Raw genomic sequence first — 23,390 nt, 5'->3', positions numbered from 1 at the left:
TAGATAGATAGATAGATAGATACAGTAGATAGAAAAATAGATAGATAGATAAATAAATAAATAAAAATAAAACGAGATCAAGGCCGTGCTTCAGACTAGCAGTTTGTACTGAATTCACGTGAATAACACGCGTTCAATCTCCTTTTTCGTCCTGATCAACAAACGTACGTGCGTGCGTGCGTGACGTGCGCGTTCGCGCTACGGCTCCCGTCCTGGCGTTTGTGTGCGTGCTCGTTCGCGCGCGCGGTGGCTGTCGGGATTGCTGTGCGAGCCCCTGTCTCTGGGTTAATGTCCGCCATGTTTGCGGCGGCTCCGAGAACGGAGCGGGGGACAAAAGCGGGTTCGGTGTAGCTATAAACGCCCCAGAAATGAGCTTCAGTGCGGCACGTCGACCGACACGGAGTCGATGAACGCGACGGATGAGATAAAAGTCGCCTCGGCGGTGAATCAGCGCGAATATTCGGTGTAGTTCGGATTCGGTTCCGCCTTCAAACCGCTGTGTGTTTTTTTTTGTTTTTTTTTTTCCTCTCAGGGCCGAAAACAATGAGCAAACTGTCGTTCCGTGCGCGAGCGCTAGACGCCGCCAAACCGCTGCCGGTTTACGGTAACGGCGACATCCCGGATTTAACGGACTGCGTGTCCATCAGCAGGGCGGTGCCTCAGATGCCCACTGGGATGGAGAAAGAGGAGGAATCGGTACGTGTTTTAACAACAAACTCATTTATTATTATCATACGGCTCAGGTGAGTGACCGGGATTCGCTATTCACGTGCACGCGCAAACAGCCTTCTGTACGCACGTCACGTAAGGTTTGTACGTCGACGGCGTAAGTACACAACGCTCTGACGTAGGCGCAAGTCGCCTTAAGGGACGTAAAAGACGTCACGTCCTGCATCGCGCAGGCGCAGAGAGCGGCTAGTCAAAGTGTCAAAGTAGCGCGTGAAGTAAACTTCCGGTACGTTTAATGTGGAAGGATAAAGTAGATATTTTTGTGTCTAACGAATTAAAGACCAGATTTTTAAATAAACACCGCCGTCGTCTCTTCTTCCCTTTCAGTAATTACATTAAGATCATATTAATGAGTAACTTTATGGGAAGCTTTTTATCATGAACGTGCGATTGTGTGAAAAACAAAATAATATAAAGTACACAGTGATCCATCCTTACTGTACTACACTTGTAACAGATATCAATCCTTACTGCACTACACTTGTAATAGTGATCCATCCTTACTGCACTACACTTGTAATAGTGATCCATCCTTACTGCATTACACTTGTAATAGTGATCCATCCTTACTGTACTACACTTGTAATAGTGATCCATCCTTACTGCACTACACTTGTAATAGTGATCCATCCTTACTGCACTACACTTGTAATAGTGATCCATCCTTACTGCACTACACTTGTAATAGTGATCCATCCTTACTGCACTACACTTGTAACAGATATCAATCCTTACTGTACTACACTTGTAATAGTGATCCATCCTTACTGCACTACACTTGTAACAGATATCAATCCTTACTGTACTACACTTGTAATAGTGATCCATCCTTACTGCACTACACTTGTAATAGTGATCCATCCTTACTGCACTACACTTGTAACAGTGATCCATCCTTACTGTACTACACTTGTAACAGTGATCCATCCTTACTGCACTACACTTGTAATAGTGATCCATCCTTACTGCACTACACTTGTAACAGTGATCCATCCTTACTGTACTACACTTGTAATAGTGATCCATCCTTACTGCACTACACTTGTAATAGTGATCCATCCTTACTGCACTACACTTGTAATAGTGATCCATCCTTACTGTACTACACTTGTAATAGTGATCCATCCTTACTGCACTACACTTGTAACAGTGATCCATCCTTACTGCACTACACTTGTAATAGTGATCCATCCTTACTGCACTACACTTGTAACAGTGATCCATCCTTACTGCACTACACTTGTAATAGTGATCCATCCTTACTGCACTACACTTGTAATAGTGATCCATCCTTACTGCACTACACTTGTAATAGTGATCCATCCTTACTGCACTACACTTGTAACAGTGATCCATCCTTACTGCACTACACTTGTAATAGTGATCCATCCTTACTGCACTACACTTGTAACAGTGATCCATCCTTACTGTACTACACTTGTAATAGTGATCCATCCTTACTGCACTACACTTGTAACAGTGATCCATCCTTACTGCACTACACTTGTAATAGTGATCCATCCTTACTGCACTACACTTGTAATAGTGATCCATCCTTACTGCACTACACTTGTAATAGTGATCCATCCTTACTGCACTACACTTGTAATAGTGATCCATCCTTACTGCACTACACTTGTAATAGTGATCCATCCTTACTGCACTACACTTGTAATAGTGATCCATCCTTACTGCACTACACTTGTAATAGTGATCCATCCTTACTGCACTACACTTGTAATAGTGATCCATCCTTACTGCACTACACTTGTAATAGTGATCCATCCTTACTGCACTACACTTGTAATAGTGATCCATCCTTACTGCACTACACTTGTAATAGTGATCCATCCTTACTGCACTACACTTGTAATAGTGATCCATCCTTACTGCACTACACTTGTGATCCATCCTTACTGCACTACACTTGTAATAGTGATCCATCCTTACTGCACTACACTTGTAATAGTGATCCATCCTTACGGCACTACACTTGTAATAGTGATCCATCCTTACTGCATTACACTTGTAATAGTGATCCATCCTTACTGCATTACACTTGTAATAGTGATCCATCCTTACTGCACTACACTTGTAATAGTGATCCATCCTTACTGCACTACACTTGTGATCCATCCTTACTGTACTACACTTGTAATAGTGATCCATCCTTACTGCACTACACTTGTAACAGTGATCCATCCTTACTGTACTACACTTGTAACAGTGATCCATTACTCAAGTACAGTCTGTACAGTGTGATTCTAGCAGGTTCACAAACGCACACATTAAAACAGGAAGGGTTGTTTATTATCTGATATTAAGGAGCTTGTGTGTGGGGATGTGCGCTACAGATTGCATCCCATCATTTCTGGTGAACTTGTGCAGAATACTGTTTTTTTTCATAAAGACGAGTTTCCTTTATGTGCACTGTGCTTATATACAAACTGTATATGCGGATGAAAAGAAAACCTTCAGCACAGAAAACAGTATATTAAACCCCAGAGTGTACAACCAGCATCAGAACATTAGACTTACGTGTCTCTCAGATTCAGGAAGTTGCTGTTTGTGGCCTAAAACAGAGGCGGAACAAGTTTGTGAAGTTGTGGTTCACCATGCTGTTGGGTCATACAATTCCTGTAACTCTGAAAAGGAAATAAAAGTGCAGGCCAAGGTGAAACTGCTGTGCCACCCGAGCGTGATATTACACGAGAACATTCCACCAATCAGAAACGAACACCGTGATCGGTGTAGTAGTGCGTGATGAATGTAGGATTTTATTCGTCACAAAGTTAACTGAACCACATGTAGTGATGCGTTTGACTGTCTGGGGCACAAGAAGTAGAATAAAATACAAATGAAATAAGTACAAGCCAAGGGAATCTAATGCATGCAATAAATAAATAAATAAATAAACGTGTGTATAAAATTGTAGAAAAATATATTTGTTTCTAAGTTTGGGAAGATGTTAAACCTGCCACAGATACCTAATATCAGAAAGAGACTAGCAGTGGTTTAATCTGGGTTTCAGCTCCAATCCTATAAAAGTTCATGATTTCCCAAAAAATCCATGTTTTCTTTAGTGCTTTCTCAACAACTTCTTCAGGAGAAACTTTTAACACTGCGGCTCCGAGGTCGCCGTTTACGGAAGGCGACTAAAACCGTAGCGCAGACGTTGCAGCGGCTTTCATCAGCTACCGTTTACTCGCCAGGCCCCGGTCCCTTTTTTTTTTTTTTTTAATAATAAACATTTAATAACGGTTACGAACGTTTAGTGACCGTTTAAACATCCCTGTCGGTGCCATTAACACGCTTTAATTGTAACATGCAATAACCTGCTAATGAGTGTTTCAAACTTAATCGTTCTGTTCATTACCTCGCAGCACACCGACGCAAAGCGTGTAACGTCCGTAGAGGCTCGGCATCGCTTCCCCACAGGCAGCGTTCCGCCTGAGCTAAATATAAGCGCAGAGATCGCCTTGACGTTTCATGATGGCAGAGCAAAGGCTGTTTTTTTTAATGGTTTAAATTTATAATAAATAAATAAATAAAATTTCTGTTCTTATTCAATACACAACATACTGTTCATGTCCAGTATCTCAGAATTATACCACACGATCAGTATGCAGTTTGGTAATGATAAACACACACAGTATTTATTTATTTATTTATATATATATATATATATATATATATATATATATATATATATATATATAGATAGATAGATAGATAGATAGATATATATATAGATATATATATAGATATATAGATAGATATATATATAGATATATATATAATTAGATAGATAGATAGATAGATATAGAGAGATATATAGATATATATAGTCAGTTCTCGGAACGAGACGATCGTGTACGTGAACATTTTAACGTGCGCCGTGTACTAATGAAATCCATACAAAATGTTCCTCTTGTTTTCATTTGTCTGATTTTTTTTTTTTTCCTTGTCAGTTTCGAATCCGTTCCTTTTACCCGATGCGGTTTAAGCTCTTATTAAACACTCCAGTGTTCTCCCACAGGAGCACCATCTCCAGAGGGCCATCTGTGCCCAGCAGGTGTTCAGGGAGAAGAAGGACTGTATGGTCATCCCTGTGCCCGAGACTCAAGGCAACATCACCTACTACGACCGTCTGTACAAAGGAGACTTCCGTCAGCCCAAGCAGCTCATCCACATCCAGCGTGAGTCTCGCGTTCTCTCCGTTTCCACCGAGAACAAACTAGTCGACCATTACTTTTACTAAACTTTTTTTTTTTTCTTTTTCCTCTCGACCTGCATCTCAACAGCTTTTGGACTGGACAGCGAACAGCCAGACTACGACATGGACTCTGAGGACGAGACGCTTCTCAACCGACTGAACCGCAAGATGGAGCTTAAGCCGCTGCAGTTCGAGGTCATGGTGGACAGGCTGGAGAAAGCCAGCGCTAACCAGGTATCGCAACTCATCAGCAGTCCATTTTTTAAAAATATGGTCTTAGTTGTGAACAAATTTAAATTATTTAACAATAGTGTAAAACCGCTTTAAGCCTCCTGCTGGTCCAGAGGCAGGATCCCGTGCTCTTAATGCCGAGGCTCGGGTTTGATTCCCGAGCAGGAAGCGAACCCAGTCACTGAAGAGTTAACGCTCAGCGCCGGTCCCGAGCCCGGATACACGGGAGGGTTGCATGAGGAAGGGCATCTGGTGTAAAACCTGTGCCAAATTAAACATGTGGACCAGACGATCTGCTGTGATGAACCTGAACGTGAAGCAGCTGAAGAACAACAAGCACAACAACCGCAGTATAAAACCAGCTTTAAGCTTGAAATGAGAAAAATATCCAGACATAAGTTCAGGACTTTGGTTCGTTATGTTACAATAACAGTGTTTGACTACTGTGAAGATTTTCTACTAAATTGCTAAAATGTAATTGAACCTAATTGATTTTAGCTTTAGCTTTTTAGGATATTTGAACCCTAAGAAAGGAGGATAGCGTCTCATTAACGCGTCTCCGTTTTGTAGCTGGTGACTCTGCAGGAGGCCAAACTGCTTCTGAACGAAGACGACTACCTGCTCAAGTCCGTGTACGACTACTGGGTGAGGAAGAGGAAGAACTGCCGTGGGCCTTCGCTCATCCCGCAGATAAGGCAGGAAAAGCGCGACGGCTCCACCAACAACGACGCCTACGTGGCTTTCCGCCGACGCACAGAGAAGATGCAGACGAGGAAGGTAACCTCACACCCCCAACACTAACATGTTGTGTTCATGCAGGTCTGAAAAGACTCGTTTAGAGAAGAAGAAAAAATCCATTCTTTAATGTGTAATGTTTTCTTATATCATGATACAGACCTTTAGAACTAGAAATACAATTGAACACAGAAAGCCTAGCAAATCATTCAGGAAAGGAAAACGCCGGGAGCTCTGAGGAGCAGGAAGACGTTTAGGAGCTTCCTGCTCGCATTAGGCTTTAGTCAGAAACTATTGACGACTGACGAGACGACTTTCCGACCGCAGAACCGTAAAAACGACGAGGCGTCCTACGAAAAGATGCTGAAGCTGAGGCGGGAGTTCAGCCGAGCCATCACCATCCTAGAGATGGTCAAGAAGAGGGAAAAGAGCAAGAGAGAGCTGCTGCACCTCACACTGGAGGTGGTGGAGAAGAGGTACACACACACACACACACACACACACAGACACTCACAGACACAGCCACCCACACAGATACACACACACACACACGCAGAGACACGCACAGACAGACAGACACACACACACACACACACACACACACAGAGACACACACAGACAGACAGACACACACAGACACTCACAGACACAGCCACCCACACAGATACACACACACACACACACACACACACAGAGACACACACAGAGAGACACACACACACAGACACACACAGGGAGAGACACACAGGCACACACACAGACACAGAGAGAGACACACACACACACACACACACACACAGAGACACACACAGAGACACACAGACACAGAGAGAGAGAGAGAGACAGACACACACACACACACACACACACGATTATAAAATATGTATTTGTACACAGGATGTGTGTCAGATGGCCAAAGAAACACAGCCTAATTTACACCCAGAGGATTCAGGTTGTTATTCCTCACCAGAACAGTGTTGTGTTTCCGAACACGTGGCTGACTTCCTATTGCTTTCACAGGTACCAAATGAGCGATTTCTCCGGAGACGTTTTAAACGAGGTCTCAGCACCACTGGCAGAAAAAACAGTCTACCCAGCTCCAATATGTCTGCCCAACGGGAACCGGCATAAAGCGGAAAACAAAATGAAGGTGAAGTCTCATTTCTGGCTCGGGAAGCGCTCGTGTCTCCTGACAGCAGAAAGAAATAATAGCAGCGCTGTAGAAAAAACATCACAGCCCTGTCGAATTGTCGATCCGATCGGTCACGAGGCGTTGATTACTTTTCTGTAACGGCGTCTCTGAAAAAGACAATTCAAGTAAGAATTGTCGGAAAATCGCTGCAGTTTAAGCGAGGAGTAAAAACTTCCGAGTGATGACAGTAACTCATGTGTTGCATCACACCAGCTCTACGCTGATTATTTCCCAGTAACGACAGGCGCTGAAGTGCTTTTTTTTCCCCACTCCGCTTATCTACTTAATGTTTATTAGAGTTCCAGGAGGCCAACCATTAAGGCTTCACTAATATTTGTACTTTCAGACTGCATTAGATTAGCTGCATTAATTATGAACGCACAACAAACACATTAAAAAGTTTTCACTAGCCCGACAATCATACAGAAGGTCTTGTGGACCGACCCGGAGCAGCGTGTCTGGATACGCACTCACGTCACACTCCTTTATGATTCTTTAGACCCACAAGTCCGTGCCGAAGCTCCACACGTACCACTTTCCAGTCAAGATCGAGCCGCAGTTCGACATCGCAAGGGGGCATAAAAAATACACGCGCAGACCCAGGCTGGAGCCGCTACGCCAGCATGCCGTCACCAAGGCCGACATCAAGCAGTACGACTTTCACAGCTCCGGGGAGGAGGAAAACCCACTGGTAAGCAGTTACAGGGACCAGTCAGAAGCACACGTGTTTAAATCCTTATTAAACAATAACTAAAACTGGCGGCGGTGCTGCTGTGACGTTAAGGGTAACGTCTATAACATTTTGTTCTTTTCCAGTCTCCGACATCTGAGCCGGATGAGGAGAATGACCCAGATGGAGGCTTCGTTTTTAGACGTAGAGCCGGTTGCCATTACCTCGCTGTGAGTCTCGAGCTCATTATAATAAAACTTTAATAAGAAAGATGTTGTTTAGCTACTTTCTGGCACACAAGCAAGCTTTTTTTGTACGAGAGGATTAAAATAAACTTTAAGCATTAACACACATCGTTGTTATAGTGTTTATAGTGTCTTTACATTTGTGTGTGTGTAGCCCCTCACCGATAAGAGCTGCACTCCTGTACCACATCTGGATGGCATCGACGCTCTGTGTCAGAGAAACTCCCTCACAGCCCTGTCGGTGCCACGCTGCTGTGTAGGAGTGACGCGCAGACGCCTGGGCCGTGGCGGCAGGTAGCTTTCCTCCTCCTCCTCTTCCTCCTCCTGTTTGTTCAAGTGTCCTGTTTGCTTTTAAGCCCACCAGTCATCTGATACCTTTTAAGCTTTATTTATGCACATGGGGAAAGTGTTTTATCATCCGTTAACGAGTCGTTTTAGTTTTTCCACGTCTGTACACACAGTGGAATGAAAAACGGTGCTTATGGTATCATGGTACAAGATTAAAGTTTCAGTGCAATACGATAAACGCACAGGGCAAAAAGTATCGCAGCATTTTTAACATCATATATAATAAATAATAGGATCACCTGGTGCCTGTAGTGGAATGAAGGATTTGGGTATGAGCCCTGTTCTGTATTGAGCAATGCATGAAATCTGACGTGGTCTTTGTGCCGCCGCTGTAGAGTTCTGCTCGACCGAACCTCATCGGATCTGGACCGAGTCCTCAGGCACTTGGACCCTGACACGATCAGCACCTCTGACCCCTTCCCCACGCTCACGGACACACAGACGAACACACACCTCCCCGTATCAGCCAGCGCAAAGCCTCAGCGCTCTCTGGCTCAGCTCCTTCACGACATCCAGGCCTGCAGGCGAAGGTACTTCCGCCCACGAGCCCTCAACCAAAACGGAAAGGAAGAGAGCAGACCGGACGCTCTTCAGGACAACAGGAAAGGAGGAAGAGGAACAACGGTCACCAACGGTTTGAGAAACGGCAGTTTAGGTGGGTTGGACACAGACTTTTTATTTTTTCTTGATCTGACATTTGAGGAAAGGGAATTGGTCATCATAATCATAAAAAGTGTGAAGGTTCTACAGTCTAAGAGTCCTGGTGTTTATATAGTTACTCATTAGCACCAACTGATGATTTATTTTAATACTAAAAATGAATTGATGTTAAAAGAAAACAGTGTCTTTAAATTCTTAAAAACACTAGTTCCAGTGAAAGTCCCCTTGTGCCATCTAGTGGTGATGAAAATGAATTGATTCTGCCATCATTCTCTACAGTATAAAAATACAATTGTTCCATTCAGCATCTAAATAAATACGTGAGTTAGTGTACACATTAAAGCCGCTTCCTGCATCTGACCTGCGATATCTGCTTACCAAAATGGACAGCAGTTGCGGTTTAGCGTGTATAAGGCCTATATATATATATTTTTTTTTAAACACCGCAACAATCGATATTTATTCACTCCTAACCCTTTCTCTGTGTAGGTGGGATCACAGAGGAGCAGTTTCAGTCTCACCAGCAGCAGCTGGCTCAGATGCTCCAGCAGCAAGGCCTGCAGAACCTCCCTGTGTCTGAACATTCCCACGCACACGTGTCTGTATGTGGAGCTTATAGCATACTATACACCAGAGCGACACTATACACCACACAGAGCGACACTATACACCACACAGAGCGACACTATACACCGCACAGAGCGACACTATACACCAGAGCGACACTATACACCACACAGAGCGACACTATACACCACACAGAGCGACACTATACACCACACAGAGCGACACTATACACCACACAGAGCGACACTATACACCGCACAGAGCGACACTATACACCGCACAGAGCGACACTATACACCACACAGAGCGACACTATACACCACACAGAGCGACACTATACACCACACAGAGCGACACTATACACCAGAGCGACACTATACACCACACAGAGCGACACTATACACCGCACAGAGCGACACTATACACCGCACAGAGCGACACTATACACCACACAGAGCGACACTATACACCAGAGTGACACTATACACCACACAGAGCGACACTATACACCACACAGAGCGACACTATACACCACACAGAGCGACACTATACACCACACAGAGCGACACTATACACCAGAGTGACACTATACACCACACAGAGCGACACTATACACCACACAGAGCGACACTATACACCACACAGAGCGACACTATACACCACACAGAGCGACACTATACACCACACAGAGCGACACTATACACCAGAGTGACACTATACACCACACAGAGCGACACTATACACCACACAGAGCGACACTATACACCACACAGAGCGACACTATACACCACACAGAGCGACACTATACACCAGAGTGACACTATACACCACACAGAGCGACACTATACACCACACAGAGCGACACTATACACCACACAGAGCGACACTATACACCACACAGAGCGACACTATACACCACACAGAGCGACACTATACACCACACAGAGCGACACTATACACCACACAGAGCGACACTATACACCAGAGTGACACTATACACCACACAGAGCGACACTATACACCACACAGAGCGACACTATACACCACACAGAGCGACACTATACACCAGAGTAACACTATACACCCCACAGAGCGACACTATACACCAGAGTGACACTATACACCACACAGAGCGACACTATACACCAGAGCGACACTATACACCACACAGAGCGACACTATACACCAGAGTGACACTATACACCACACAGAGCGACACTATACACCACACAGAGCGACACTATACACCACACAGAGCGACACTATACACCACACAGAGCGACACTATACACCACACAGAGCGACACTATACACCACACAGAGCGACACTATACACCACACAGAGCGACACTATACACCACACAGAGCGACACTATACACCAGAGTGACACTATACACCACACAGAGCGACACTATACACCGCACAGAGCGACACTATACACCGCACAGAGCGACACTATACACCGCACAGAGCGACACTATACACCGCACAGAGCGACACTATACACCGCACAGAGCGACACTATACACCGCACAGAGCGACACTATACACCGCACAGAGCGACACTATACACCGCACAGAGCGACACTATACACCGCACAGAGCGACACTATACACCGCACAGAGCGACACTATACACCGCACAGAGCGACACTATACACCGCACAGAGCGACACTATACACCGCACAGAGCGACACTATACACCGCACAGAGCGACACTATACACCGCACAGAGCGACACTATACACTACACCAGAGCGACACTATACACCGCACAGAGCGACACTATACACCGCACAGAGCGACACTATACACCGCACAGAGCGACACTATACACCGCACAGAGCGACACTATACACCGCACAGAGCGACACTATACACCGCACAGAGCGACACTATACACCGCACAGAGCGACACTACACACCGCACAGAGCGACACTACACACCGCACAGAGCGACACTACACACCGCACAGAGCGACACTACACACCGCACAGAGCGACACTACACACCGCACAGAGCGACACTACACACCGCACAGAGCGACACTACACACCGCACAGAGCGACACTACACACAGCACAGAGCGACACTACACACAGCACAGAGCGACACTATACACCACACAGAGCGACACTATACACCACACAGAGCGACACTATACACCACACAGAGCGACACTATACACCAGAGCATTTGGTGCGACACTATACACCACACAGAGCGACACTATACACCAGAGCGACACTATACACCACACAGAGCGACACTATACACCAGAGCGACACTATACACCAGAGCGACACTATACACCACACAGAGCGACACTATACACCAGAGCGACACTATACACCACACAGAGCGACACTATACACCAGAGCATTTGGTGAGACACTATACACCGCACAGAGCGACACTATACACCAGAGCTACACTATACACCGCACAGAGCGACACTATACACCAGAGCTACACTATACACCGCACAGAGCGACACTATACACCAGAGCTACACTATACACCGCACAGAGCGACACTATACACCAGAGCTACACTATACACCGCACAGAGCGACACTATACACCAGAGCTACACTATATACCGCACAGAGCGACACTATACACTACACCAGAGCGACACTATACACCAGAGCGACACTATACACCAGAGCGACACTATACACCAGAGCGACACTATACACCAGAGCGACACTATACACCGCACAGAGCGACACTATACACTGCACAGAGCGACACTATACACTACACCAGAGCGACACTATACACCAGAGCGACACTATACACTACACCAGAGCGACACTATACACCAGAGCTACACTATACACCAGAGCGACACTATACACCTGCACATGATTTCCCGATCCTCAACCCTCGATTTCACAGGAACGGAGATGAGAAACACTTAAATAATTTTATAAATGCTGACAAAAGTCTCCTGTACTGATTTATGACAAATCTGTTCCCCCGAACAGGGAGCTTGTCTTATACACACAATAACGTACCTTTCTGCCTGCCTTGTAGAAATCAGCCTCCTCTAGCAGTCTGTCCAAGACGTTAGACTCAGCCAGCGCTCACTTCGCCGCCTCCGCTGTGGTCAGCGGCTCAAACAAGGATCTCAAACCTCACAGCACCGGCGTCAACGGCGTCCTTACAAATTCAGGTCAGCATCTAAATCTGGAAGGTTTTTGAAAAGATTTTCTTTTAGCGCATTTTATTTTGCATGTCAGAATATAAACCAAATGTAATGACAAAGCATGAATAACTAACAATAACAAAGTGCCAACATTTTGAAAATGAAAACTTACTTCACCGTCTCTGATCATCAACAGGAAACTCCAGACAGAATAAGTTCAGCTGTTCGTCTCCGCTCGGAGTCGGCAGCGTCTCCTCAGGCTCGTCGTCCTCTGCCCGCCCGCCTGCCGTGCCCCAGTCTGTGCCCCATGTGAGTGTGGTATCTCCCGCACGACCCTGTGCCCCCTCGTCACCCACGTTAAAGCTCGCCAGCTTGGCCAGCAGCAGTCTGGAGCGCGTTCCCAAAGTCACACTTGGCAGGTAAATCTGTAAGGGAAAAGCGTTCAGTAACAGAACTCTCTTGTGGTTAAGGCTCTGAGTTGATCAGAAGGTCAGGGTTCAAGCCCCAGCACTGCAAAGGCTTATACACTGTTGGGGCCCTTGAGAAAGGCCCTTAACCTTCTCCGCTCCAAGCCTTCATTTGGCATTTAAAACTTTTAAACATTAAACACCTTTTTTTTTTCTTTTAGGGATAAACACGAGCCGGAGAGGCTGGCACTGAACGGATTATCAGACACCACTGTGGCCATGGAGGTGACATAGCCTTCCCCTGACAGGACACCGACGCTGAGAGACGCTGGAACCTGTACGTGGACCTACACCGACCGCACAGTAGCATATCAGACATTTGTGAATATTCTGTGTACATTTTTGTAAAATTGGGAACTATCACTACCTTGTAAAATAGTCTATTTGTATCATTAGGTGTCATTTGTTACTTGAATTGTAGATCTCGTCATCATGCTTTTGCACTTGGAAATCTAGCCGACGGCGAAACGAAGTGCATCAGTAAGCGCAGGGATCGTGCATGAGTCCAAATCATACAATCTTCTTTTAACTATTTATTTTGCCATGTTTACATTTTTGTATCTTGTACAAATAAATCAGATTTTTGTCACAAAACATGGATACCAAGACAACTAGTGTCAAGTCTCCCTTTTTTTTTGTTTACACATAAACTATGTATGGTACTATGGTAAAATTATAGTTTATATAAATATATATATTCATGAAAGACAGTCGTGCCCCATGCATTAGCCGTGTGCGAGCGTGTCTGCTGTAAAAGAAAAAAAAAAAAACGAACAAGTTAAAGGTGGGGTCTCTGTTGTTTGAAAACCAATGCCGCCAAAATCACCAAAACAAACACGCCCCTAACCCAAACGGGTCCCACCCCTGTATCGATAGCTCCGCCCACACATACATACGTAACCCAGGCAACTAAGGAAAAGAAATGTGTCTTTATCATAGCTGAAGGGAAGAACAATACGATTGTAGATAAACAAACAAGCAAAAATGCCACACAAGCATAATCATGTAAAGGACAAAGGCATATATTAGTTCTGTGTAACAAAGCAAAACCAACGTTACTCACCTATCGAGAAGGAAAAAAGCGCCTCGGCGTCTTAAGTAAAGTCGGCCACATATTCACAGGTCGGAGTTTCCCAAGTCGATAACTCCTGAGCTAAACGCTGTTACTACACAAAACGCGGTTGTAGCTGCCTCTCTACATTACTACGATAGAAAAGAGGTGTTATTTGTGTAGTAACAGCGTTTAGCTCAGGAGTTATTGACTCGGGAAACTCCAACCTGTGAATATGTGGCCAACTTCCTGCTCCTTCAGTTCTCTCCAGCGCTGGAAAGCTGATCCTATATTAACACGTCCTACTTCTTGTCCTTATCGTAAGTCTTTCTTCTCTTTCTTTCTTTGTTTTTATCCTCCATGTCGATGTTAAAACCGCTTTCTGCTAATGTCACACATGCGCACCGAACACTCTCTCCGCCCATATCGACAAGACACGCCCCTTTCTGCTCATTGGCTAGATGTTAATTATGTTTTTGTTTTGTTTGTCGGCCCGACTCGGCTTTCTGAAGCGTTTCTCAAACAACGGAGACCCCACCTTTAAAGGGTCAGAAAGCAATGTGGTTAAGAGTCAGCAGAGCTTCTTCAGCATCTGTGGTCCAAAATAGTCTGTGCTCTGTAGCGCAAGGGTGAAAACTCACACGTCAACGTCTCTTTTTTATGTGAATGTGCTTTTCAAACCACAAAAAGGTAAACAGCCAAGAGAAAAGGAGTCATATATATATATATAGCATTATATATACACACACACACACACACACACACACACACAGTGTATATGTAGTATGTAGTGTTTTAAAGCCTTAGATGCCATAAATCAGCCAAGATGTTTGTATGATCTGAAATCGGTTTGCATGAGCAGCTGAACATAGCGATACAACACAAAGGAGAAAGTGAACATAGTAGATAAAAAAATTACACACATTATGTATTCACTTACAAATAGACAAAATGTAACCCAACATATAAACAGATATATCATGTATGAACCGTCCTTCAGGTTGCAACGGAACGAGTGTGTTTTTTGCAGGTTTATATACGTTCATGCGCTTGTTCTAATACCTCACGGTCGCTATAGTAACCATGCACAATGGGACCGATCTGATAAAGACTGAAACCGGGCTTATAAATTAAAAACAATTGTGTTATTTTCTAGGGGGGCACGGTGGCTTAGTGGGTAGCACGTTCGCCTCACACCTCCAGGGTTCGATTCCCGCCTCCGCCTTGTGTGTGCGGAGTTTGCATGTTCTCCCCGTGCCTCGGGGGTTTCCTCCGGGTACTCCGGTTTCCTCCCCCGGTCCAAAGACATGCATGGTAGGTTGATTGGCATCTCTGGAAAAATTGTCCTGAGTGTGTGAGTGAATGAGAGTGTGTGTGTGTGCCCTGTGATGGGTTGGCACTCCATCCAGGGTGTATCCTGCCTTGATGCCCGATGACGCCTGAGATAGGCACAGGCTCCCCGTGACCCGAGGTAGTTCGGATAAAGCGGTAGAAAATGAATGGATGAATGAATGTGTTATTTTCTTGTGCAAGCCAACAAGGAAAATTATTTTTACCGGATTCTGGGAAACGGGAAATTCCTACTTTGTTTTTTGAATGGGTTACTAGTTGGTTTTCATTTTATTCAAACTGACTTTCTTAGATGAATAAAACGGAACGAAAATTTGTTTCGTAGCGATGACGTATTTCTCTAGTTTTGGTGAAAGAAACACGTTATTGATCCTGAGGGACATCGAAACCCTCAATTATCGTCGTATATACACATAACAGAAGGATGCTTTTCTTCACGTCCACACTATGGAAGTTGGGGTTGGAGCACAGAGTCAGCTACGATACAGCGGCCCTGGAGCGGCGAAGGTTAAGGGCCTTTCTCGAGGGCCCCAACAGTGGCAGCTTTGCAGTGCTGGGGCTTGAACCCTGACCTTCTGATCAACAACCCAGAGCCTTGACCACATGAGCCAGTAGTAATAGTCAAGAATAATCAAGAATAAAACATACAAAATAGAACCCAAAGTGCCTGTGCTGTGTACAAGCAGTGTACAAGAAGTACACGCTTTCATGCACTATATACTGATGATGTAACCTTGTGCTTGTTCCTAAAGGCAGGATAACAACGAGGAGTCGATTCGAGTCAAGTCAAGTCAAGTAGCTTATATTGTCATTTAATCCATATATAACTGTTGCAGTACACAGAGAAATGAGACAATTTCTCCAGGATCATGGTGCTAAGACAGAGCTTAAGGACTTAAGTAAGTCAGTCCTAGATACATAAAGTGCATCTGTGCATCCAGTGCCTCATGTGACTCATGACGAGCTTCTTGAAGCACTTCATATCGCTCTGGTGCGACGGGACGATGACCACTGAGGTAGGAGACTTCTTTGGGACGGGGACGACGGTGGTTGTCTTGAGGCATGTAGGAACGACGGCGCTGCTCATGGAAATGTTGAAGATGTCGGTAAAGACATCCGCTAGCTGTTCTGCGCATTCCCTGAGCACCCCACTAGGAATGTTGTCCGGTCCAGCAGCCTTCCGTGGGTTAACTCTGCATAGAGTTCTCATCATGTCGGCCATGTATAGACAGAGTATCCGGTCGTCGGAGGGAGGGATGGTCTTCCTTTCTGCTACGTTGCTCTGCACCTCAAACTGAGCGTAGAGCATCTGTGAGGGAGGCGTCACTATGACAGGCAGGTGAAGCTGTCTTGTAGTCCGTGATCACATGTATACCCTGCCGCATGCGCCGGGTGTCCTGGATGTGGCTGTGGATTGTCTGGGCATGTGCACTTACACTTGCTGATGTACGTAGCTGGTCACTGATGCCGTCTATTCCAAGTTAATGGAGTCGCCGTTGGTTGCAGCCTCCTTGAAGATGTTCCATTCAGTGCACTCAAAGCAGTCCTGAAGAGCAGAGGTGGCTCCTGCTGGCCAGGTTTAATACCTGCTTCAGAACCGTTTAGAGTCTGACGAGTGGTCTGTATGCTGGAATTAGCATAACAGAGATGTGGTCTGAGTAGCCGAGATGGGGTTTACAAAAACATCCCCTGTCCCGTGTTGATGTAAACACACACACACCACCACCGCGAGCCTTAACGCACAGAGCTGCACTAAACGAGGTGAGTCCATCGAGCTGAATGGCGGCGTCCGGAACTCCGTCTCTGAGACACGTCTCCGTGAAAACAAAGACACAGCAGTTTCTAAACTCTCACCCTGTACTGTGTTGTGGAGTCGTCGTGACGCTGAGAGAGAGTTGCAGTTAATATTTATCAGAACAATACGAGTCAAATCCACCTGCAGTCACACGAACCTGCGGTCCGACTAAACCTCCGTATACGCAGTGATTATATCACATTTTTATACTTTTGACTTTTTTCCATAAAAAAGGGAAAAAAAGGAATGATTTTATTTCATTTAATTTATTTGTGTGAGTGAGTGAATCAGACACTTTCTTCTAGCCGTTGTACCCAGTGTCAGATTTGTACCTGTGTTTGTGTGGAGAGGTGTGAATTATTTGCCCAGCAGGAATCTCACCAGCAGACGCAGATAGAAACCCAACAGTATCACATCTCGTCTTATCTCAGACTTATACCAGTGATAAAATATCTCATTCGGTATACCGATTCACAAATGTCTAATACGACACTTTCTGTTTAAAAGACTAAATAAAACCTTAAATAAAATTTAAGGTTCCTTCTTACGATATCATTTTATATCATCAGCACCAATCAATGGAAAGGAGTTGGACTGTGAGTGGAAGAAGTGTTACTGTATATAATCAGGGGCTTGAGGATCTCTGACAGCTGGAACCTCTGGATCAGATGATCACATTAAGATTTCAGATTGAGTTTCATGCTAGAATGAGCAGACGGATTACGAATTAAAGCTCAAACCTACGTGTATATCCTTTTGGATTTGGCTGCATCTTGAGCTTTGATCAACAGTTTGAGCTTCTAACTTCCTCGAGTCACTGTATAAATAGAAAAGCCAACTGTGTGACCCTGTATCATCCACTGAAAACACTTTTCTTTCTTTCTTGTTTAACACCTCATTTCTCGCTCTGTGAGGGTGAACGTATAGAGGAGGAAAAAGTTGTTGTTGTTCAGGTCTCTTGGTTGCCATTTATTATTATTTTTCCCAGAGAAAGAAATCCTCGGACACAAGGACACGCTTTCACTACAAGCGCATCGATCTTAGGATTTTTATTTCCTTTTGTGATGTAGAACTGATATAAATAAACAGGGATATTTAAAATTGTGTGTGTGTGTGTGTGTGTGTGTGTGTGTGTGTGTAAAACCCCTAGCCCAAGAGTGTTAAAAATCATGTGAATGATATTTTAAACAGAATTACTGCCTTTTCTTATTCGAACAAATGTACGTGTATTTAAATCAGTATAAAAAGGTAATAGATAACAGCCTAATTAGTACTAGCTAATTCTTCTTTGCTATTTTTTCTTGGTATTTTAATAGACGGTGCTGCAGTATATTTTAATGGAAATGTTGCCATAGAAACCTTCTTTCTACATGTGAGCTGCTCGGGGTTGGAAATCATGTTAATAAATATTTAAATAGAATTGATGGCTCTTATTTAATTGGATAAATGTACGTGTTTTTAAATCATTCATTCATTCATTCATCTTCTACCGCTTTATCCGAACTATCTCGGGTCACGGGGAGCCTGTGCCTATCTCAGGCGTCGAGGCAGGATACACCCTGGATAGAGTGCTAACCCATCGCAGGGCGCACGCACACACACACACACACACACACACACACACACACACACACACACACGTTTTTAAATCAGTGTAGGGAAAATATAATTAGATATAGGATAATTAGATCAGTATCAGTGGCTGCTATTTACCAGTTTGTCCACCAGATGTCACTGATGAGTATCTTCACTGGTGTTTTTAAATGTTCTTTCTTTCTTTCTTTCTTCTTTCTTTCTTTTCTTATTTCCATCAATCCACATGTCCTCAAAATTACACCTGATGACAATTAGAAAAAAGTATGTCATGCACATACCCTGAAAAAAAAAAACGTTAAAAGCTCTGAATGCTCTGAATGAAAGCTCTAAAAGCTCTTAATACAGATTCAGTACCATATTCAGCATTCATTACTCCTAACATGCTGTACAATATGTTAAAATGCCTCTCTCTTTTTTCTCTTCTCCACCAGTGTTTGTTTACTCTGACTAAAACAACCGGTTAAAGTTTTAACGACACAGCAAATCAACTTAGAAAGACAAAAGCTTAAAAATCACTCCAGGTGTGTTCAGTACTCGATCTCGTCTCACGGTAATGTAAAAACGTGCAACAACATGACAGAGATGTGAAACACACGGCTCAAGACCGTGATGCAACCGTATGCAACACATCCCTAAACAGCATCTGTAGGTAATAAATACGCTGTTTTATTGATAGATGACAGTAAATATTGTATATGATCACTATATAAAGCTTAACAGATTGATTGTAATTCCGTCCATCCTTTCTGTTCGGTTTGGATGCTTCTCGATTGCGTCGTGATGCTACGTCAGTCACATTTATGAATGTAAACGATTAACAAATATCACGGCCTAGACTCACAGCACCTTTGTTTCAGTTCCACCTTTGAGACGTATACCTTCAGTTCACTACTGATTGTGATGGTACCAAGCCTAATTCATTGCTCTTTGACAACGTCAGTTTGCACCTCCATCGCCCTGTGCCTTGGATATACAGTATATACGTAACGGCTTCATGTACACGCATCATTCACAAACGAGTCAACTCTTCTACAGTAGGTGTCCGTCGAGCTCCGACTCAAACACACGAGCCTTTTAAATCATTTTCTTTTAATAGCTGCTGCGTTTTTGTTTTTTTTCCCCCCATCATGTTTCCATAGAAACCTTCATTCAACATCTGAGCCGCTCATGAACGACGAGGCGTCTAAGGCAACGTGCTTATTAAGGATGAGGAGCGCGTGTTAGTGAAGGTGATCGGTAGAAATGTAAACGGATCATAAGACACATCAGGTGGACGTGTAGGGAAGCTTATTGCATGCACATGTGTAAAGTTTTGCTGAATTAATAATCATTTATATTGATTTTAGACCATTCGATGCGATCAGTAACTGACACTAATATAGCAAACGTTGTCTGGTTTTAAAACAAGCCCCGAGCAAGTTGGAAGGTGAGCTGAATCAATCTGACTCTCTGAAATAAGCCAGGATTTCTCATCATTAACGTTTACTTAGACATCAAGCACTTCATCCCCACCGACAGGTCAAGGTTTTTCCTCCATTCTCACATGTGCCAAGTTAAAAGCTTTTCTTCTTTTTTCCACAAAAAAAAAAAAGAGGAAATTTCTATCAGGAAGCAAAATCCACACAAACTAATGTTAACATTTAACTTTCCCCAAACACAGACTTTCACAAGCACTTATATATAAAGCTATAGACATCATCGTAAAACAAAAGTACAAGCAGACAACATAATATCAGAGCTGCCATCTAAAATAAACTCAACATTACAGCCAGGTTCCTGAAAACCTCTCATTAAATGGGCTCTTTCTTTCTTTTTAATATAATGATTCAAATAGTTTTAAAGCTTCCAGAAGCAAACCATTCTTTTTTTCTCACATTTGGTTCTCTTCAGTAAACCTTCCTGCTCTACATCCTCTTAAAAGTCCAAGTGAGCTCACGGTGCTCTTTTATACACAACCACCAATAAACATCAGCTGCACCCACTAATCAGCTCCAATCACCAAACACCTGAGATTAATCAGTCCCTCCATCCTTAATAATCTGAACCTACCGGCTTTATATAATCCCACAAATGTTTTATGTGTAAAGTTAAAGTTTTAGAGAAGCGTTTCTGTCGTTTATTATTAAGATAATTTATTTATTTACCTGCTAGAGATTTGGATTTTATAAATCTGTTTGTTTATTTCATCACTGCTTTGTTTCTTTATTATTTAAATAAATACATTTATTATTTAAAAAAAAAATTATTTACTTACCGTGTGTGTACCGTCGTGTCCAGGTCTGATTATATATATATATATATATATGATATACTGAGCTTTTATATAAAAAAATAATCCATGGGATTTTGGTGTGATGTAAAACAGGATGCTGTGAGCACTGGGATTTTTTGTTGTTGTTGTTGTTGTTGTTGTTGTTTATTCTGCTTATACTGTGGCAGATTACAATGATTAAAATAAATGAATAAAAGTAAGACGACTGAAGAATCAGGAGATCAAGATTATAGTAAATTAATAAAGGTTAGAATAAAACAGGCGGTTTGCTGCGTGCTGGGAGACGCCCTGTACATACGTCCATAGGCAGCATTCGGATCACGTCCGAAGAAAAGCAGAAGAAAAAATCTGAGCAAAGGGAGAACATTGTGGACAACACTGAAGGACCAGACATGTGTAGATCAGAAATAAAGACAGGGTTAGGGAGTAACCTTAACCCGAACCCTAACCTTAACCTTAACCCTAACTCACATTAAACTGAATTGACCTTAAAATGTATAAATTGAATATGGATTAACCTTTAAATTCGTACACTTTACAAAATTAGAAATAATCTAGTCATTCACTCACCAGCATCTCTCTCTCTCTTTCTCTCCAAAAAAACTAAATAAATAAATGAAATATATTTTAAAAAAAAATCCCACAAATAAAAAAAAAACAGCACGTCATTGCACAAATAAATAATTAAGCTTACACTCCTCCATCCTAAAGACTTTCCCAAGCTCCAGTTTTCTTATAATACTCCTATTTTGTTACATTATATTATATAACATGCATTTTATTATTATTATTATTTAGATCATGTGGCACATCTACAGCATTTAGCAGACGCCCTTATATCCAGAGTGACTTACTTTTTATTTTTATCTCATTTTTATACAACTGAGCAATTGAGGAATAAGGGCCTTGCTCAGGGGCCCAGCAGTGGCAGCTTGGTGGACGTAGGAATCGAACTCACAACCTTCCGATTGGTAGTCCAACTTCTCTGGTCTAAAGAAATGTACCCGACCCGAAGTGACCCGATTCACTTTTTACCTGAACCCGATATCCATAATTTTATTTATTATTTTTTTAAGAAAGACCCGACCCGACCCGACCCGAGACCAACCTGAAAACGGCATTTTTTTTAACCCGACTGGACCCGAATGTTGTATAACTCTACACTAAAGTAACCACTACAGAGTGGATTCAAAATTGATTGACAGGTCTGTTTCAACGTAAATGCGCTTACCACCAGCCGCACGTGACCAGCCACATGTCGCAAGCGGTCTTGGCAAACAGAGGAGAGGTTGGAAAAGGACTTGAGTCGATGCACACACACGAGATACAGTAGTTCGGGTCTTCTCGGGTCCGTTCGGTAAAAACTCATTCATTTTAAATTACCCGAGACCCGATGCAGCTATTATTATACCCGACCCGTGTCCGAGGCACACGTCAAACTTTTAGACCCGAACCCGCTCGGGTCTCGGGTCGGACCTCAGGTTTTCGGATCCAAATGGACCCGTGAAGACCTCTAAGCCCAACACCTTAACCACTAGGCTACCACATCCCACATGGCACCTACATGGTACTGTACATGTTCCTTTGACTGTATGTTGGAAAACGTTAATATTTAATGTTTTACAGAAATAATCATCACTTTTTCTTGATCACTGTTTCCTATCGGAACTGAAACACTTCGGATGTTGACAAGATCTCGCCGTCAGACAGGACAAATCTTAGCAGATTTATTCTTGATGATGAAGAAGTTATAAAGATGTTTTTCATGCTGCTGACAGGTAACGTGCACTCGAGTGTGTCACCTGTAAACACAGAGACTGGAACAAGTTGGGAAAATGAGATGCAAATGCACATACGGAGATGAACGCAAGCTTGACTCAGACAAAAAAAAAAAGGACAAGCGTGAATGATCCTATAACTCTGGGAAGTTCAGGAAGGAAAAAAAACTTGTTTAAAAAAAAAAAACAACTTGCATAAAACATAAAACTGGACAAAGTTTAAATCCCACGCGGCTGCAGAGATGTCGGTTAATCAAATCAGAACAAGAGAAGCACTGGAGAATGAAAAGAAACCCGAATTCTTGATTGACTAAAAGGTAAAATGTATTTGA

At 43.4% G+C, this 23,390-nt stretch overlaps 1 protein-coding gene across 2 annotated transcripts; it reads left to right on the top strand.

Moving 5' to 3' along the window:
* The first annotated feature begins 239 nt into the window (after positions 1 to 239).
* On the top strand, positions 240 to 13,824 carry epc2 (enhancer of polycomb homolog 2 (Drosophila)). Of its 2 annotated transcripts, XM_027152510.2 has the most exons (15): positions 240 to 696; positions 4,769 to 4,928; positions 5,034 to 5,179; positions 5,747 to 5,953; positions 6,239 to 6,387; positions 6,932 to 7,061; positions 7,603 to 7,794; positions 7,920 to 8,003; positions 8,173 to 8,312; positions 8,702 to 9,021; positions 9,516 to 9,628; positions 12,638 to 12,776; positions 12,946 to 13,168; positions 13,378 to 13,493; positions 13,638 to 13,824. In XM_027152510.2, exons 1-14 carry the CDS (start codon positions 544 to 546, stop codon positions 13,448 to 13,450), a joined length of 2,229 nt encoding a protein of 742 aa, XP_027008311.2. In that variant the 5' UTR covers positions 240 to 543; the 3' UTR covers positions 13,451 to 13,493; positions 13,638 to 13,824. The 2 variants fall into 2 exon arrangements, with proteins under 2 accessions (XP_027008311.2, XP_027008309.2); XM_027152508.2 differs by having other exon boundaries at positions 13,378 to 13,824.
* Positions 13,825 to 23,390: the final 9,566 nt, after the last annotated feature.

Source organism: Tachysurus fulvidraco, chromosome 6 (assembly GCF_022655615.1).
Source record: "Tachysurus fulvidraco isolate hzauxx_2018 chromosome 6, HZAU_PFXX_2.0, whole genome shotgun sequence".
Taxonomy (NCBI): Eukaryota; Metazoa; Chordata; class Actinopteri; order Siluriformes; family Bagridae; genus Tachysurus; species Tachysurus fulvidraco.
This window is presented reverse-complemented; position numbering and strand designations above follow the sequence as displayed.

Bases quoted from the DNA above. Each gene is read 5' to 3' on its own strand.
- epc2 (XM_027152510.2), top strand. From the start codon at position 544: ATGAGCAAACTGTCGTTCCGTGCGCGAGCGCTAGACGCCGCCAAACCG. The intron at 7,795-7,919 runs GTAAGCAGTTAC...GTTCTTTTCCAG, and splicing joins GGGAGGAGGAAAACCCACTG to TCTCCGACATCTGAGCCGGA. The intron at 9,629-12,637 runs GTATGTGGAGCT...CCTGCCTTGTAG, and splicing joins ATTCCCACGCACACGTGTCT to AAATCAGCCTCCTCTAGCAG.